We start from the raw sequence: 19,771 nt of genomic DNA, 5'->3' as shown, positions 1-19,771 counted from the left end.
TCTGTTGCTATAGACTGTATTAGAAATTAAAACTGAGAAAAATTTTAAATATCTATTCATTTAAAAATACCAATGTATAACAAATAACGTATTTTTATAAAAATATATTTTCAAAACCAAAAATATTTAGTGGCATGAGTGGAATTGTTCTACATTTTGTTACATCTCTTTCATGTCTGGCTTAATAGAAGACTGCTGAACTTTCATATGTGTTTCTGCAGTCTGTCATTATTATACATTATGTAGCCTCTGGAATACCTCATTGCACACTGGTGACAGAATGAGAGTGGAAAAGGCATAGAGCATCATAGTATTACTATGAAGATGGTTTGACCTCATATGTCCCCTAGGGTTCTGAGATGATAACTTGGGAGAACTGTTGAATAATCAGCACTACGGAATCATTGAGTTAATTGAACAGAATTCTAAAATCAGAGGTCTTTAGTTATTTATTCAGTCTTTTGCAATGTTTCACAACCTGATTTTTGCCTTCAAGGAACTCATGGCCTAATAGGAAAGACAGACATGTGACTGCATGTCAATAGGTGGGGGTGATGAATTCTGTGTATTGTGTGTCTGCATGTGCATGTGGAGAGGGGTAGAGAGGGACCACTCTACATAGGAGATGATCCTTCAGTTGAATTTTAAAGGAACGGTAGGTGTGTGACAGTCTAAGAGAAAAGCATTCTGGAAAAAAGCAGTAGCAGGAAGGCATATTTGTGGAACTGTTGCTGATAATCTTGTTAAAGTGGGCTTATTTTATTTCTTCTATTTCAGTTTATGATTACAGGTGGAAATCTACAAGACAGTAAAGATGCACTGCATTTGGCACAAACAAATGGTATCCTCATATTACTTTTACCAAAAACAAATATGAATTAAGTTATTTTGAAGAAATCTTTCTGAGAACTGCTTCAGGTATAATACAATGGATCGTGACTGTAGAAACAACAGAAAAATAGACTAATTTCAGTGGGACATGATTAAGATGAAAAAATTCAAAGTGCTCATTGGTATAGCAGAGCTAAACAAAGATTGTACTTAATAAGGATTAAGATTTCAGTTAATGAGAATTAAGGTCACCAGGTATAGAATTTATCCTCACATATTCCTCATGTAGAATTTTTGTGTATATGTGGTAATGTATTTAAGATATGAATTGCTTGTTATTTGCTCTTTTTTAACCAAAGCTGTGAAAAATCATTTATTAAATATTTATTGTGCAGATGAGACACTGTGCAATGTCCCAGGAATGCAAGCAATAATATTCTACATATTCCCTCATATGCTTACTTAATGTTCCTACATTCTGCAATTATTTAAAATCTATGAAGTTTTGGAATTGGTTCCTAAAGGAATCCTAATTATATAAAATATTTCCTTTATCTGGCATTCATTTACTTAGTAACCTTTTTTGGGGGGTGAGGGCATGCTTTATCTGCTGGACACTGAAAAATTAGGCATTCCACATTATTTTTCAAAATACTGACTTATTAAAAGCTATGTTTATGGAAGTCTTCAGGATCCACTGCTACTTTTTCATAGTGATTAAGGTCATAAAAATCGTCCTTCCAGAGCTTTTAGGTGTAGAAGAATATTGTCTTCCATACTTCTTATCCCCAGACAGATAAGTTTTTAAAAGTTCTCGGATCTCTGATGTCAGCCCTCTTCCACTCCTCTCTGTGTACCTGTGTCCTCACTGCTTTAAAAGCTCTGCCTCCCTTCATATGTAAACATCTACATCAGAGCCAGAGGAAGGCTCCATACCTTCCCCATGGATTCAGATGCAAGTATCACTTTAAGCCACTCAAAAGCCCTTTTGACTTCACATTTGTGTTCTATACAATTTAAACTATCAAAAAGTATTGCCTGCAAATAAAGGAGCTTTATTTTTTATTAGAAAAACAAATTCCCCCTTCCACCTCTTTAAGTCACCCTTATTAAGGGGAAGGAATATACATTTTAACTGTTAAATACATGAAATAACACAGCCACATGAACAGTGGCTATAAAGAATAAAATTAGTTATTGACACTTAATTCTACAAGAAATTGTTTCATTTTCCATTCTATAAGGCTTAGTAAATACCAAGCTTTGGAAAAGAGTTGCATTAATTATTTTTACCAATATGTTAAGGCAATTTTCATCTTCATGCCCTACAGTGTTAAAGTATTACAAAAAGTTTTAGATGATTAACCTAATATAGTTCTGGTAGTTTGAATAATTTATGGCTATTGTTAAAAATTAACTGGCTGAAATTAATTTATGCCCTAGCCAGTTTTGCTCAGTGGTTAGAGCATTGGTCCTCGTTCTGACGGGTTTCAGGGGCACGTACTTCATTTGCAGGCTCGATCCCCAGCTCCGGTAGGGGCGCTTGCATGAGGCAATGTGTCTCTCTCACATCGATGTTACTCTCTCTCTGTCCTTTCCTCTCTCTGAAATGCAAAGGAAAAAAAATCCTCGGGTGAGGATTAAAAAAAAATTAATTTATATTCTCATTTATGCATATTAATATAAATGTGAAAAATATTTTGAAAATAATCCTAGGACATTATTTTGTGCTAGATATGTTTTTCAGTACAGTTGGATGTCATCCTACAAGATGTGATGAATTTGAAAAGAATAACCCCGATATTTACTTAATGGAGTTGCTAAATCTTGCTGAAAACAACAAGGGGAAAGTTGTGGCAATAGGGGAATGTGGACTCGGTAAGTGCCAACCCTACCCTATGCATGACCTTGAAAATAATTGATTTGTTCCATACAAATCATGAGTAATTTATTCTTTTTTGTCTTTTGAAGATTTTGACCGACTACAGTTTTGTCCCAAAGATACTCAGCTCAAGTAAGGAAATTTGTTGACTTTAGAAATTATTGTAAAATCCTAAGAGTGGGTTTTTAAAAAATAGCTTTTATCATTCTGAATATGTAGCTGGATTAAACATCAGGACTTTGTTTTTTTCCATTGCATATCAGAAGTTAAGTGAAACAAATTCCCTGCATACTTGCATAGAATTCCTAAAGAATGGAAGGATAGAGTTCCCTGTTTGTTTAACCATCTAATTTGATTTTAATGGTAGAAATAAGTGATGAGTTTTATATAGTAGAGACTTGTGTTGCTTTTTATTAGCTTAATGCATTTGTACATGAATTATTCCAGTGAAAGGAATCGGATTCATTTGTGGCAATATGATTTAAGAGGAAAGGGTATCAAAGAGAGAGGATTGATCACTAAAAGCTAGAAACACTTACTTTACTCTTGCTAGGCATTGGATAGTGCACATTGGAGCAGGAGAATCCTTTCTTAAGCGCCATGTTGAGAGTGGTGGCTTCTTAGAAAACAACAAAGCTTATAAGCCTTGGGGACTTCCTACACCCTATTGCCTATAGCTTTTAGTTGGAGCTCTGTCATACTGGTGAGTAGTAGTATAGGCTGAAAAGAAAAATTAGGTCACAGGCTTAACTGAAGACGTTCATTTTGTTGAATTTCAAAAACAATATCAAGATGATAAAACGTTAGAATGAGCTTCTAAAGGAGGTTAATTTAGTTATTCAACCATTCAGCAAATATTTATAGTCATATGTGCCAGAAACTGCTAGGAACTCAGTAGTTAAAAATATGAATAAGGTATAATATCTGTCCATAGGGCCTTTTAAGAATAAACGACCTTCTGTCTGCTTAGTTTTTTATACATGAACAAGGAATCTGGGTCAATTCTTAAGATACCATCTAACTCTGTCATAATATTTAATAATTACCCATTTTGTCATATGATAATCATTAAGCCAGTGACATTATGGCTTGAAGAGATTTTTCAAATTATACATACCAAAAATGTGCTTTCGCCACCTCCCTTCCCTGCCCCTCCACAGACAGCCCCATATGTCCAGCCCAGTTGAAAATGCCTGTAGTGAGAAGCAGATTGACTAGCAAGCCTGTCACACCCTAAACTTGAAGCTCCAGAATTCCTGGAGTGTGAAGGTCCATAACCAAGTGACATAGGATGGGTTAGAGTAATGTTCACTTTGAAGTCTTTCAGTCCTCTCATTTTGTTTTTTAAATGTCTTTATTGACTTCAGAGAGAGGAAGGGAGATGGAGAGAGAGAGAGAGAAACATCAACAATGAGAGAGTTATTGATCGGTTGCCTCCTGCACACCCCTTACTGGGGATCGAATCATAACATCAATTCTGTCGATGCTCTGACGGAATCGAACCACGATCTCCTGGATCCTAGGTCGATGCTCAACCGCTGAGCCATGCCAGCTGGACAGTCCTCTCATCTTTATTACCCTGTCAGAGCTGATTAGCTAGTGACACATTTGCTGTTTTTCAAGGATGTTCATGTGATTACAGGTAGGATCACTAAATCCCTTTATCTCTCTTGAATATCCTGTAGGTCAGCTCACTTAATCTTAAAAGTTCACATAGTCACATTCAAATAGAAAAAAAGTTGTCTGTAGTAGTTTCTTAGGTTAAGCCCACAGATCATAATTCCTCCACTTTAGTGTCTGTTTTCAGGTAAGATGAGCCTCGTGAGGCAAGGACTGTGGTGTGAAATCCCCCAAGATTTCTTGCCCATGTGGCTTTTCATACAGATGAGTTAAAACTGATTCCAAAATGCAACATAAATAACTTTAAACTGATTTTTTTTTAATTAAATGAAACATTTCTATTAAATGAAATTATTTTGTATGAAATGAAATCAGTTTTATTTTACTGCTCTGAGGGTACTTCATCATCTTAAGATCAGAACGTAATACAATATGTATAGCAGGTTATAATTTATGCTTTAACGCACATGCCAGTTGTCCAGATGTTAATCTATAGTAGAGAGTTTGAACTCCATTCAGTAAATGGTTTCCGAGTGCCCCTAGTATGATACAGTGGAGAGTAAGACGTTAGAACTATTTTGTGCTGTGAATTACAGATGCTCTTTGAAGGAAAGAAATATCGGTTCTACTGTTCTTCAGGAGCTCTGGCAGGGATGAGCAGGACACCCAAGTGGAGCATGTGCCAAGTGTAATCAGACAAATTCTATTTTCTTACTTGAGCAGCTATTTTATTGGTTTGCTTATGTATGCCTGAGGAGCCCACCACTTCAGCTACACAACTTTTTGTACTGAACTCAGCTTTTGGTAGCTTTTATTCCACATTTAATTTAAAGTAACTTGATAGCACTAAAATGTCCAGCAGGAGACTTTACTCTAGACCTGTAAGGAAATTTTTAGTTTTTATGAAAATGACCCTTCAGTGGTTAAATTTCTCATGTCTTTGGTGCTTCTGACCCTAATAGCACCACTAGACACATCACAACCACACGGAAACATTGTTTTGGAGGCAAAACTTCATACAATATATGCTATGAAGAGAAAATTTAAGAACTACTGCTCTGTTTTTCCTTAATAAAATGGAATCAACTGTGTTGAAGACTCTTGATATTATGTGATTTTTATAAGCATTTTTAAATAAATTAGAATAAAATCTGATGTGATCATGGTCATTGAATGGATTTGTTTGGAAAGTTACATTTTATTTATGAATTTTTAAAAAGGGGACATAAATAATTAGCATAGGTTGGAAAATTGCTTTTGCCTGATCTGTGATAGGAAGGCCAATTTCAAAGCTGATCATTAGATTCCGTAAATCTCCAGCTTGATCATGTGGCTTAGTGCAGAGAATTGTGTTGAAAAATATTTTCAGTTTAGAAAGAAGAAAAAGTGGAGAGTACTGCCTGCTGTGTAGCCAGAAGCCAAACACATAATAAAGTTCACATAATGACTGGAGCACACTTAATTGTTGACATCTAAATTCCTGTAGAGGTTATGGAAATAGTGACCAGTCATAATGATTTAAATCTTTTTCCCCCAAGTTTTCCCTTGTTTTTCTACACTATGACATTTCCGCACTTTAAAAATACTTTTGCTTATTCTAACCCAGCAGAATTTGAAAAGGTGGTTTAAAAACCTAAACATTGGGTCATAAAGACATAGACCACCGGTTTTAGAAAGACTATGTCCTTAAAAAGTATATTTCTGTTTCTAATTTTGAAACTTAGCATTTTCGAGGATACAGAGAGGTATTCCAGAAAATAGTTGTTCTGCACTTCACAAGACAAGATATAGGAAAGTATCACCAAAGATATTTAAACAGAGAAATTGTTCCCCAAGATCAAGGGGCCTAAAGAGATAAACCCCTTAGGAAATAATAAGATATTGTCTGTAACTCCTGATTTCACTTAAAACTACTTGACCATTAAGGGGAACGAGAGGGTGCACTGTGCTAAAATGGAAAAAGAAAACACCAGATGCCCCTCCCTGCCCTACCGCATTATATCCTCTGGATATTATCATACTGTGGGACCAGGAAGAAGCTTCTTGAAATGTCACAACTTTTCGTTGTTTTGGCTGGGACTTGGAATTGGAGAACTGGAGTTGTGGTTCCAGGTTTGCTGTGTTGTGTGTTGTGATCTTGGACAAGGTCCTACCCACCTCTGACACCAAGTCTCGTGCTGTGCTAGGGTTATTTTGAGGATCAAATGAGATGATGGTACATGGCACTTAAAAAACCTTTTTATAAAAGTACTCTAAAATATCCAGGGCTGCTATTTTGCCATGTAATTTTCATTTTTCTGAAAAATGGAGTATTTCAGAAATTGTGCTTTTTAACAGGTCCTTGTATTTAGTTTTTAAGGGAGTCCTTTTTGTTCAGTGGCAGTAATTTCTTATACAACAGTACACAGAAAACAGAACATAAGTAAAGCTCTGCCTGGCTTCTCACTGGAGTGTGTGGACTCCTGCTGATGGTGCTCAGCCAGCTCTCAGAAGAGGGCTGGCTGTGTGTTTTCCACCACCAAACATTCTGCAGGGAAGGGATCCCACAGGTTATAGGAGGGTGTCTGCTTCATTTGCTGAGATTTGGTTGGAAAGCTAGTTAAAAGTACCTATTTGGAGGAACATTCCCCATACCTTTAAAGCTAAACTCTATAGTTCTTTCTTCTGGCCATCAATAGTAAAGCGCTATCTAATTTACCCAGTAGTTATAACAATTTCTGAAAATAATTTTGTAATCCCAGAAAATGAAGTATCCCTTTCCAGAATATGTGTGTTGTAAAAGCCTTTAGCTAAGCCTGACATATTTTAAATGTCTGAACTTACTATTTTCACCCTATAATTTCTAGGGAAATTCCTTTAACTAAGAAAGATCATTTGACAATTATTTTTCTCATGCTAAAGTAAAATTTTTAACAAAATCTTTTGCATTATGCAGATATTTTGAAAAACAGTTTGAACTGGCAGAACAGACAAAATTACCAATGTTTCTTCACTGTCGAAACTCACATGCTGAATTTTTGGGTGAGTCAAAGCTAAAATACTTAGAATTTAAGGTTTGCAGAAATCCAGCTACTTGCTAAAAGTTCTCTGTTTTTAATTCACAGACATAATGAAAAGAAATAGAGATCGGTGTGTAGGTGGAGTGGTAAGTATAAGAGGTTTTTTTTGTTTGTTTTATTTTAGAGAGGGAGGAAGAGAAAGAGAAAAAGAACACATTGATATGAGATACATCAATCAGTTGCCTTCCATACCTGTATGCACCGCAACCTACATATGTGCCCTGACCGAAACTGAACCTATAACCTTCCAGTGCACGGGCTGACACTCCAACCAAGCCACACCGGCCAGGGCAAGAGTTGTTTTTAATAGATGCTGCACAAAAGCTTCTTGGGCCCTGGCCAATGTGGCTTAGTGGTAGAGTGTTGGCCCAAGCACCAAAGGGTCTCGGTTCGATTCCCAGTCAAGGGCACATACCTAGGTTGCAGGCTTCATCCCTGGCCCCGCTCAGGATGCATGGGGGAGGTAACCAACCCATGTGTCTCTTTCACATCGATCTCTCTCTGCCTCCCCCTCCCTGCTAAAAAACAATGGAGAAAAAATCTTCCGGTGAGGATTAACAACAAAAAAACTTGGTTATTAAGGTTGGCCTCTAAAGTAATTCAAATGTCAACAATAAAATTATTAAGATTCTTCTCTCATTATTTGAAGGACATGTAAATTTAGTTTCTTTGTTCAAAGTACAAGAATATTTTGTGTCTTTGTTCACAAGACAACCCCAGAAAGTACTCATTTTAATAGTATGTGATATTTTTTCTCTGCCACTTATATTAGCCATTCTTAAATTTGAACAAAATAAAACTAATTTTAATAATACTTAAAAATAATTTAACATTCATTTCAGGTTTGCCTTTGTATTCATTGAGTGTTGTCCCTCTGCCTTAGCGACTCATTCTCCTTTCTGTAATTTGCTTCTACTCTAAACACTTCTCTATATGGTCATTTCAATCATTAATCTTGAGACGTTTCTCATAAATATTATGTGCTCACCACTTAACCTGAGTATCTATATCAGTGATTTTTAATTTTGGGGGGATCATGGACTCCTTTGAAAGTCTGCCTCAGAAAAGTGCTTGGATATATAAATTTTCATACATAATTGCAGGAGACTTGCTGGTCTCCAGCAAAAAGCCTGTTACCCAGGCATATAAAATCACCCATCTGTGCTATGCCAGGGGAGGAAGGAGGACAGCACTGGGCACTAATTGTGTAGCATGTCGTGGTGCTGTCACAGTTTCATATTTACTCTCAAGTTTTTAGCCTCACCTTTCATACATACTAGTGATATGCATGCTTTTTTATCTGTAGTGTACTGACCCTATAATTTAGGAACAGTACTTGGAAATTGAGAGAGGCTTTCATTAATGCTCTTGTTATTAGTGGTGGCACTTATAACCTTCAGGCTCTACCTCTCAGCCCACTTACTTTATTTCTAAATAAGAATTTACTTGGATGATTTTATAATAGTTAAAAAAAAATAGCAGCAGCAAATCCAGCTTGTTTTTGACTTTTATTTAAAAAGAAATTTCCAAATAAAGATTTAATAACTAATTTTCTGAAATGGTTCATGAGGAGTCACATTTAAAACTATTTTGATACTGTTGGAGGCTATGTTTTATAGTCAGCTGGAAATGCTGAGGATAAAAATATAAACCCTTTTGGGCATCTGTGTAATAGTTTTATTTGTTGTTGAGAAACTTATGATCCTTAGTGTATTCAGACTCTAGGCTCAGTATTAATTTGATATCACTGGTTGGGTGTGTTTAAAGAACTTTTATTACTGTTACTGGTTTTGGTTACATAAATATATACAAACTATGAAAACTATGCCCTAACCCCTATATCTTTGAAGGAGAAAAACACCATCTCAGGTTTCTTTTTTTTTGGGGGGGGGGGACTACTAAACTGATTGATTATATAACAATTTGCACTGTTTTAGCAATGTTCTTACCACCTCTTTATAAATGTCTTAAAGCTTGCCTCTTAAAAGTCATAATAAAAAGTACCCTGTAACCAAAAAATTGAACATTTAAAAATATTTTTTAACACTTTTATAGCATTTTTAACTTTTCTCATGCTTTTGCCTAAGAATGTGGCTCTAGTCCAGTCCTCTTTCCCAGAGATACATGTTAAAATGTGTACATGCCATAATGCTGGTGGAGAGAGAGCCACACCACCACAAAGACAGAAACTTTGGCAGCCAACTAATTCCTTCTTGTCTCATGTCACTGGAGATGACAGGTTATAATTGTGAGCATTAATTTGAAAATAAAAATTGTAGGCACCACCGCATTTGAAATCTTATGGTCCCAAACCCTTAATGCACGTATATTTTTGCTTAGAAAATCTTACTGATTTTATTTAGAATTTTAAAGGAAGAGTCATTCATTATAATAATAGAATCATGCCTATATGTCTTTAGGTGCATTCATTTGATGGTACCAAGGAAACAGCAGCTGCTTTGATTGACTTGGATCTCTATATAGGATTTAATGGTTGGTAGGTTCTTGTTTTCTGTTTTTTTTTAACATTTATATTAAGTAGTTTCCTTAAATGGTTTTATAGTGAATTGCTGATACATTTTTTTATTAAAGTTTGTATTTTGCATTGATCTTGGCCTGAGAATTTCAGTAATTATGTAGGAAGTTGAACAGTACGATTATAAGTTAAAGCTTGAACACTACCCTGCCCTAGCCGTGTGGGTTCAGTGGTTAGCGCCTCTGCCCGTGGACTGAAGGGTCCCAGGTTCAATTCTGGCCAAGGGCATGTACCTCGATCTGCAGCCCTGGTCAGGGCTCATGCGGGAGGCAACCAGTCGATGCCTCTCTCTCTCTCTCACATATTTCTTTCCACCCCCTTCCAGTCTCTGAAAAGCAACTGAAAATACCCTTGGGTGAGGGTTAAAAAAAAACAGCTACCCTGTGTTCCAGTAATGGGAAAAAATAATTTTGTGTTGAGCTCAGCAGCTAGCTTTCTCTAGCAATGCAATTTATTTTCAGGTTATTTTGTCCCTTTAAAACATGACTGTTCATAGCAGTATGTGTGTGAGTGTGAGTGTGAGAGAGAGGTTTGACCGTGGGGGAAAAGTTATACCATGACATGATCACATACATCTCTGTAAGCCAAGTAACTGAGGCTTAGAGAAGCTAAGAAACAGGTATAAAGTAATTCAAAGTGTGAGGACCTGTGTCCTCTGGCTCCTCGCTTGGTGCCCTTTCTGCTATTTTTAAAACTATTAAAAATATTTTTAAGTGTTTAATTTTTTGGTTACAGGATACTTTTTATTAGAAATGACTTTTAAACTAATACCTCACACACCCAATACAGGCTCATTTTCTTCCAAATTTGGTGAGCCTCCACCAATGTCTTTTTACAGGATGTCAAAGTAGCTCATTAAATAAGTTGGAAAATAGTATTATAAGATTGTTTTCCCTCATTAATTTCATTTCCTTAAAATTATTTTTCTATTATTTTTTACTAAAATCTTAGGAAATAGAATCATGAAATTAACTGTTTGCTATAGAGTTCAGACTTAAATGTCCTAGGTGTGTCTTCTGTATTTTAAATTATTTGATTAAATTGTAAATTAATATGCAAAGGAATACACGCATAAGGGATAAAAAATCCAATAGTACTGAGAGGCTTTTAACAAACAGTCCTCCAGCATGTCCTCTACCCAAGTCAGCTTTTCCAGGGGCACCCACATTACTGTTTGCCGCCTTCTGAATAAGCATTGCTGTAATTCATTCATTCCCTTTATTCTCATGAAGGTATGTGCGCACTTAAGTTCACCCCTCTTACTGCTCCCTACCTGCATTATCCTCCATAGTCCTCGACGTAGTTCTTCAGAATTCCCGGCTGTGCACATGTTGTTTTCATTACGATGTCTGTGTACTGTTGACTGCTGGCCTGTGTGTTTACCACTTTTTTATTCGCTTGGAGTAACGTCCCTCATCCTTTTGCGTACGTGGCTTTCTTCTCAACTTCAAGCCTTCTCACACTTTCCAGCATCTCTGTAAAATGCTTTTATCTGTTTTTTCACGTAAGAACATCTGCCTAATCTGATAGTTCCATTCCTTCCAGACCCTTCCACCTTTCTGCTTGTTTGGACTAGTGTCTCGTCTGTGATAGAACTGGTTTTAGGTCCCATGTATTTGTTTTGATGTAGTACATTTGAAAGTGAATATATTGTACTCTTCCCTCTTGAAAATTTGTCTAGATAGTGGATTTAAAAAAACACAAACACTTCCACCTAATATTTTTTCTGCAGCATCTTCTCATCTCTGAAGAATTAGTTTTTGAAAGTTTTGCTGAAAGTTCTGAAAGTTATTTTCTGTTTGCTGAAAAATGCTCTTAGTTCCTTTTTCCCCTTTTGTTGTTTTGGTCTCTTATCACAATGGAGGCCTTTTTCAAATGTCAGGCAGTTCTTCCCTGTATATTGTAAAAGTTAAAAAAAAAAAAGAGAAAAAGCTGATTGGAAGCTCAGTGGTGAGATAGCCCATCAACTGGCAAGCCAGTCAGGTGGCCCACTGACATTCTCAGCAGGGATTCCTAAATGTCAGCTTGCGGAGATTTTCCTCCAGGTTGGTTCAGTTTCTCCAGAGAGGATCCTCTGATCGCTGCTGAAAACAGGTGGAGATTCATAAATGTGCCTGTGTTCTGAAGCAGGGTGGGGTTAGAGAGAGGTCTCCATTTTCAGTTCCATGCCTCACCCCTGCACTCCTGTGCTTGCTCACTAGTCCAGTCTGATTTAAATTCTCCAGACTGTACACTTCTCTTCCCCTCCCCCCTTCTCTCCTTTCCTTCCCCCTCCTCCCCTTCCTCCCCCCTGGATGGGGGCAAAGGTAATCATCTCTACACCAATTCATGGGAAGGTAATCTGGGATTCCCATCTTCTCTTTACCCCAACTTTTCAAACAAGCCCCCTTTTCAGTCCCCTGTATGATCCCAGCCTTTACCTGGTTCTTTCAGTTCTTACAACTTTCTTGGATGAATTGATTTACTTGTCAGTATTTCTCTCTCTGCAGGCACCTATATAGCATTTAAGTGGATTAGCAGATAAATATAGGTTATCGTTTCTCCATCCACTTTCTACTCTATGTATTTTGGTTAGGGGTTAAAAATGTCTCCTAGTTTCATCAAAATAATGCTGTTTTTATTTTCTTGTTATTTTGAGATGGCTTTTAAGGGAAGGGGGTAGAGGGCCTTTATTCTATCCGTATGAACTACTAAGTCTGTCTCAGATGTTTCTAAATGATCTTGAGTTTATAAAGACTTAGCTTTTTTCCTCCCTACATTAACAGAATTAATGGATTAGTCATTTAATCAAAGTCAGTATTTCTATTCTTATTGTGAAATTTAATTATTGTGGTCTTAATCTGAGTCTCTTCGATATGGTAATTTATACTGTGACAAAGTCTTTGGTTTCTAATAATCCCCCTCCCCAAGAAAATGGGAACTTGACCACATAATTGTTCTTCCTTAAATGGGAAACCTTTAAATAAGGATATTGGCTTTTTTTTTTTTTTTTAAATATATCTTTATTGATTTCAGAGAAAAGAAGGGAGAGAGAGAGAGAGAGAGAAACATCAGTGATGAGAGAGTCATTGATTGGCTGCAGCCTGCAACCCGGACATGTGCCCTGACCGGGAATCGAACCCTGATTTCCTGGATCCTAGGTCGGCACTCAGCCGCTGAGCCACACCCGGCTGGGCAGGATATTGGCTTTGATTAAAAATATTTCCTCTGGCCCAGCCAGGTTGAGTGTTGACCTAGGATCCAGGAGATCTCGAATCGATTCTTGGTCAGGGCACATGCCTAGGTTTCCGGCTCGATCCCCACCCAGTTGGGGGCATGCAGGAGGCAGCCAATCAATGGATGACTCTCTCATCATTGATGTTTCTGTCTCTTTCTCTCCTTCCTTCCCCTCTCTGAAATCAATAAAGATATATTTTTTAAAAATTATTAAAAATATATATATATTTCTTCTGGTAGTATTTATTTCTATATTTGGATCAATTTTTACAAGCATGGAGTACATGTTGGAGAAGATTAATAAGTCAATCAGACTTGATTTCATGAGATCAAAAATATGCAAACTGTTAATTTGGTGAAAAGTTTTAAATTTAGTATCCAAACTGTGGGGGCAGAAAAATTTTCCTTCTACCCATTAAGTTCTTCTGCCTGGACTCTATAATCAAATTAACATGAGATAACAGGAGAAAATGTTCAAACTTATTACGTAGGTATATGTGGGAGTTCCATAAAAATATGAGACCAGAAGACAGATGAGGCAGTTGAGGGGTACATTGCCATCATGAGCTACGGAAGGGGGGGCGAGTTGTGCTATGGGACTACAAAGGGAGGAAGGCAATTGGTGGAGATGAAAAGCAAATGTCTGCTAAACAAATGTTTGCTGGGCCATCTTTAACAATGGGACTTAGAGGACTTTGATCTAATGGGCCTTGCTACTTGTAGGTTCCTTTAGGTCACACTTAGTTTGACTAAACTATTGTTATTTATGATGATAGCTCTCTCAATGGTGCAGGTCCTCTATCTAAATTCTCTTAGGCAGTTAGGAGGGGAAGGTCAAAGGTTTTTTCCTGTTTTTCTTAAAAATAACCTGCTTAATATCCCAAAAGGCATATTTTGCAGTGGCAAGCTCTGTTTCTCCGCATTATAAAGCGTATCAGTATATTTTAGAAAATATTCATATTGACCAAGTATTAAGGTGGCTGAAAATAAGAATTTTGTTTTCTAGAGGACATTAATTAAAAGCCTGGTACTTAAGGTAAACTAGACAAACATTTCACTCCCCCCTCCCCCAAAGTCCTACTAAAATAAGATTATAGATATTCAAAAAGGAGAACCTATAAAAACAAAAAAGGTGAGTTTTGCTAATAGAGAAATGTTCTGTAGATTTCTGGAAAACAGGTGAAACAGGAAGAGAAAGCTTAGACTATACTACTCTAAGTTATGTAAATTGCTCAGAGAAGTGAATTCTTTTAAAAAGTTGAGTCAAAGTTATTGCATCCCTGCAAAGGCAGGATCTAGTTGGAATATCTCTTATCTGGATTCAGTAAGGCTAGTGACAAGGAGAAAATTCTGAAATGTCCTAAATTAAGTTACAGCAGGCCAGTGTTGAAGGAAGAGACAGGAAGGGGTTAATCAGTTAACTGCAGGGCCAGCTAATATTGTTCACATTCCTGTATGTTGTCTGGTGGAATTTTGGATTAACTGCTGGTGGCTATTTCCACAATTATCTAAAAAGAGAGGCTAGCCAGGCGCCATAGAACTCCAGGAGCTCTGCTTGAACTTTCCAGTCTGTTGCCCACAGCCAGTCCCAGGACAGACACTTCTTCCTGGAAGACTCAGCCTATCCCAGAGCTGACCCTGCTTCACCTCCTCCTACCCCTTATCTATAGACACTGTAAATTCTTTCAGAACAATTTACACCCCACTCCCCAACTTGATGTATAAAAATGCTCAGCAACTCCAGGATGGCTGACAAGTTGCCTTTTCCACTTGGCATTGTTGCTGGTGGTTTAGACTTCATACCCCAAGCCCTGGTTTTTTTCTTGCTGGCAAGGGCCTAGTAGCCCTTTGTTTAAAAAGGTTTTCAGCCTTGGCAGTTAAAACCTTAGTAGGGATGTGCAGATACAATGGTACACTGCCTCTGTAGCCTACCAAAGTTTGTTTTGGGATTTTGAGTGAGTTTTGTGATCCATTTTACACGTTTGTAGTATGAAAATGAGTCATTAAATGCACCTTTTAATTTTATACATTAATATCTTTTTTTAAGCTCACTGAAAACTGAGGCTAATTTGGAAGTTTTGAAGTCAATACCTAGTGAAAAATTAATGATTGAGACTGGTAAGTTTGTTTTTAGAAGTTTTTCATATTAACCTATGCCAAAAAGCTAAAGAAAATTGAACAGGTATTTTATTTTAAAACAGCATATCAGCCTCAACAGATAACACTTTTTAGAAAATCTTTGGGGGTTGTTATCAATTGATGGAAAAATATTTTTGCAAGTGATTTTTTTCAATTTTAGAAGTGTAGCAAAGCCTAAGCACTTAAAAGGAGGTCAGTAACTAAGGTGGTAGTTTTGAATATTTCATTAAAATAATGAGTCTTAACTAAGCATTTTTGCTCAGGGTTTCAAAAACTATTCAGAACTTTTTTTTTCACAGTGCCTTCTTTATAATCGCTTAATTCTACAGTACTTTTTAAAGTGCAGAAATTTAAATCAAATTGGTTTAGTCTAAGAATTTCTGATAATAATCTGTTGCCTCTTAAAATAAAACAAGGTTAGAAGCTAAACTTTGTATCTGTACCCTGGAACTTAAGGGTCTTTTTATACGCATTGACTTTTTTGGTAAAATCAAGGCCGAGCGATTCTGAAGAAATTAGGTTTATTTCCTTGGGGAGTAATGAAAACGAAATAAGCTCATTAAAAGTACAATGCTTTTAGAATGTGTAAGCTATTATTCTTAATTAAGGAAATAGGTTAGTGAATAACCCCAGTATTCAAAGCCACCATTTTATATTCAGTTGAGGCAATATAGAAATTTAACCTAAATGTTTTCATGTTACAGTTGTATTTTTAGCTTTAGGTCTTCTTTTAAAAGCATGTCATACACCACCAATAATGGTGGAGGGGGAATAAAAGTGAGTCTTATAAAAACATTTAAGAATTTGTACAGTTCAAGATTTTATCTTGTGTTTTTCTTAGAACTTTTCTGTTGCTTTTTGCCATGTTTGAAGCTGAATCATGACTTATATTTTAGAGGTTATGTATTAGTTTGGTAACATTCATTTAAATAATTCAAAAAGTTAAACTTCTGAAGAGACTTCTATTTGCTAACTCTAGATGCACCTTGGTGTGGAGTCAAAAGTACCCATGCTGGTTCAAAATATGTAAAAACGTCATTTCCTACCAAAAAGAAATGGGAAAATGGGCACTGTTTGAAAGACAGAAATGAACCCTGCCATATAATGTAAGTATTTTGTTTTCATGCTCTTCAAAAACATTAAAATTAACCACCAAACAAAATGAACTCAAGGGACATAATTAAAGTTGGGTGAAGTTCAAATGAAGTTCAGATCAGACACCACCATTTTAATGCAGTGGTTTGGAGGAATTTCTACCTGAATTGCTCTATTTCAGCTCCTTTTCATATCCTGTCTACCCCAGGTGGTTTTATTGCTGCAGTGAGAACTTCCTGTGATTTTGGTCATGTGTCATTTTGTAGGAGAGGGAAAAGATCTTAAATGCTTTCCATATATAGAAACACCTTACCTGGTTTAAGTGCTGTTCTCGTGCATCTTCCCTGTTGATGGTTATAAAAATGCAATCTCAGTAGACCTTTTTAATGGTATCTGTGTTTTAAATGATTTGACAACCTGAATAAACCTAAGATATAACACGTGAGAGGATTTCCTTTTTCCAAAAGAAAAAGGGGTAGAACTTTCTGTATTTTTATTTCCTTAAAAAAATTAATTCATAATATTATGTATAGCACATGAAAAGAGGGGCTTTGTTACTCATTTAACTGTCAAGGAGCTGGAGAACATATTTTAACTTAAAGGAAAAGTTATATCATTTTAATGGGGACATCATCTAAGTTGTTTTGTTTGCACAAGCACATAATTTAAGTCTAGACTGTATCAATCTAGTACGGTTTACCAGTTTAGGCAATTGGACATATAACACATTCATAAAAATATTGAATTGTTACTTTTACACTGTAATAATTCCTTCCATATACACCATCTTTTTTCCCCCAGTAGTTTTTAACAGGTAAGAATATTAAGCCAGGTCTAAATTCAGCAAGCAGAAAAATGAATTCTTCTATAAAAACATAATGGAAAGACTTTTCCTTTATTAAACATGCTGGTATTGGCAAAGACTCTAAAACTTAATGTTTTAAAACCCATGGGTGAGGAATATATATAAATTCTGCTTAGTAAGGAATCACTTGTAATTTTTATGACATGTACATACTGGCAAATTCAGTCAGAATACAATATTTCTAAATAATTCTTTGGAGATTTAAGAGGACACTAGAGACAAGAAACTAGTATTTTTCTAGCAGCCAGCTTGAAGAGGAAATAGTTGCCAACAGTGTGTCCAAATCCATTTTCTATACTGCCTTAATGTTAGGTATAGCTGTTGATTTTAGCCATACATTTGCAAGATAAAATTTTAAGGTGTTTCCAAATGCAGACATTAACTAAAAGTGCTTGATTAGCAACTACAATCATGAATATCAGTTCTGAGTAGGTAGAGCTTGGGAATGTCAACATTTGCAAACTGAAAAGTTTAAGCCACATTTCAAAAAAACACATGCTGTAGTCTAATTAGCAAGTTAAAATTCCTACTTACAAAGTCACTTTAATCAAATTCCATCTATTAACAGTTCTGTGTTTTAATTATCTGTACAGAGATCTCCCTTCTAAATAAATTCCTTGAAACACATTTTGGAGCTCTTGCCATGTGTCATTTTACTGAGGCTATACAAAAGAATCAGGACAGTCCCTGCCCTCATGCATCCACCAGTGAGTAGGTACATTGTGCCAGGCACTTTGGATAAGGCATTAAATGAGTCAGACAAGGATCCCTTCCCTCTGGAACAAACAAGCACATAAAAAGTATAATTCTAGATGGTAGTGGTGTTATAGAGGTATGAATATGTGACTGGGACCACCAGACATATAGCAGCTGTCTACCTTGAGGGGAAATAAGAGACCTAAGGTGACATTTCAACTGTTTACTAACTGGGAATTATGCCAGACCAAGACAAACACGCTGAGCAAAGGCAGACTGTAGGAGGACTTGGCTACTTCAGGGAAACAGTGAGTTTAGTGTGGCAGAAAGTAGAATCCACGAGTAACTGGTAAGTCTGGGAAGGTAGAGTGAGGCCAGATTGTGAGGGCTCTTATTTGCCAACCTCAGTAGTTTACATTTTATAGGGACCCAAAGGATTTTAAGCAGGAAAATGGCAGCTTTTTTCTTAAGCTGTAACCGGTATCAGTGTGGAGAAAGGACTGGAAGGGAGAAGGGTATCAGGAATCATTGATTTTGCACAGTATTATGCATGTAAGTTCTGATTCCAAAGAACTTCTGCAGTTTACAAAGAACACTGGGTCTTTAGTGTCGATTTAAATGTTAACAGATTTGCTTTTAGCATATTTTCACTGTCATAACAAAAATTTAGCACAGTAAGATCATTTAGTATATAGATTAAGCAAGCCTTTTGTGCTTTTACAGAATAAAAAAGTTCGTTAATCTTTAATCTCTGTTCCTAATACCTTTAGGTGTTCTATATTTTAGACACTGATAAAGGGAACAAAAAGCTTAAGACAAAACTATTTAAATGTTTAATTTTGACTTTAGAATTTTCTAATTCATGTATAAAAAATTGTATCTATATATAAGAATGCTAGAAAACATTATGGATATTCTAGGCAGAGAAACTGAAGGATTAACACCTGAGCTATTCTATTACAGAGGGAAAAGTACAGGAAAAGAAAGCCCAGTCCCCCACCCCCACCCACCCCCGAAACACACATTGTTCTGAGTAAATAACTTCTAACTTCCTTTGCTCTCATTGTGCTAGTGATCATACTGCAATTTCTTGCTATCCTTTGTACTAATTCCCTAAGCAGTGGCTTTCAAACTTTGCCAGCTATCCCCACAATATGGCCTACATCGACGAATTACCCATGTACATACATAAATAAAACCCCAAAAGAAATGAAACAGTACTTCCCTACATGCACTGTACTTTTCCTTTCGTAACTTCCATTTTTTTAAAAAGCTAATCATAACCCAGTAATGAGTATGTAATGACCCACAGTTTAAAAGGACTCATTTCCACCAGGTTAATTCCCTAATAGTGATACACATAATATAGGCTGGTTGTTTAACTTATTTGAAACCAGTTTTTGGCTCTAGTTATATGCAAGACTACCACAGAAACCTGATAGTGCTGAAAACTTTAATGCCCACTTAAGTTTCTCAAAGGTGCTCGTAATCATTCTTTATGTGGAAAAAGATAAATACCTTTAAAACAGTATGTACTTGGAAATTGAAACCATCTATTTTTGTTCTGTTTTAGTCAAATACTGGAGATAATGTCAGCAGTAAGAGATGAGGATTCACTGGAATTAGCCAATACGCTATATAACAATACCATTAAAGTATTTTTTCCTGACATGTAATTGGTATGTATTTTGCATCATGTATGCGAAGTTTCATGATAAAACTTAATGAAAGTTACAATAAAGGAATTCTCTGGAACTTGTCTAAAGAGATTATATATCACAGCACACTATCCCCCTTATTTTTATCCATAAAGTCAGGATTTTTTAATGTCA

The 19,771-nt window shown here is 36.2% G+C and overlaps 1 protein-coding gene across 1 annotated transcript in view; it reads left to right on the top strand.

Moving 5' to 3' along the window:
* Positions 1-19,694, top strand: part of TATDN1 (TatD DNase domain containing 1) — a 32,290-nt gene extending 12,596 nt beyond the window's left edge. The window contains exons 4-12 of the mRNA XM_016216021.2: positions 778-841; positions 2,566-2,709; positions 2,803-2,845; positions 7,269-7,354; positions 7,438-7,478; positions 9,813-9,889; positions 15,192-15,262; positions 16,263-16,389; positions 19,513-19,694. Of these exons, the coding sequence (XP_016071507.1) occupies positions 778-841; positions 2,566-2,709; positions 2,803-2,845; positions 7,269-7,354; positions 7,438-7,478; positions 9,813-9,889; positions 15,192-15,262; positions 16,263-16,389; positions 19,513-19,615 (756 nt within the window). The 3' untranslated portion in view covers positions 19,616-19,694. The remainder of the gene's footprint in view (positions 1-777; positions 842-2,565; positions 2,710-2,802; positions 2,846-7,268; positions 7,355-7,437; positions 7,479-9,812; positions 9,890-15,191; positions 15,263-16,262; positions 16,390-19,512) is intronic.
* Positions 19,695-19,771: the final 77 nt, after the last annotated feature.

Source organism: Miniopterus natalensis, chromosome 16, assembly GCF_054644295.1.
Source record: "Miniopterus natalensis isolate mMinNat1 chromosome 16, mMinNat1.hap1, whole genome shotgun sequence".
NCBI lineage: Eukaryota > Metazoa > Chordata > Mammalia > Chiroptera > Miniopteridae > Miniopterus > Miniopterus natalensis.
Note: the sequence above shows the minus strand (reverse complement) of the source record. Positions and strands in the feature narration are given on the sequence as shown.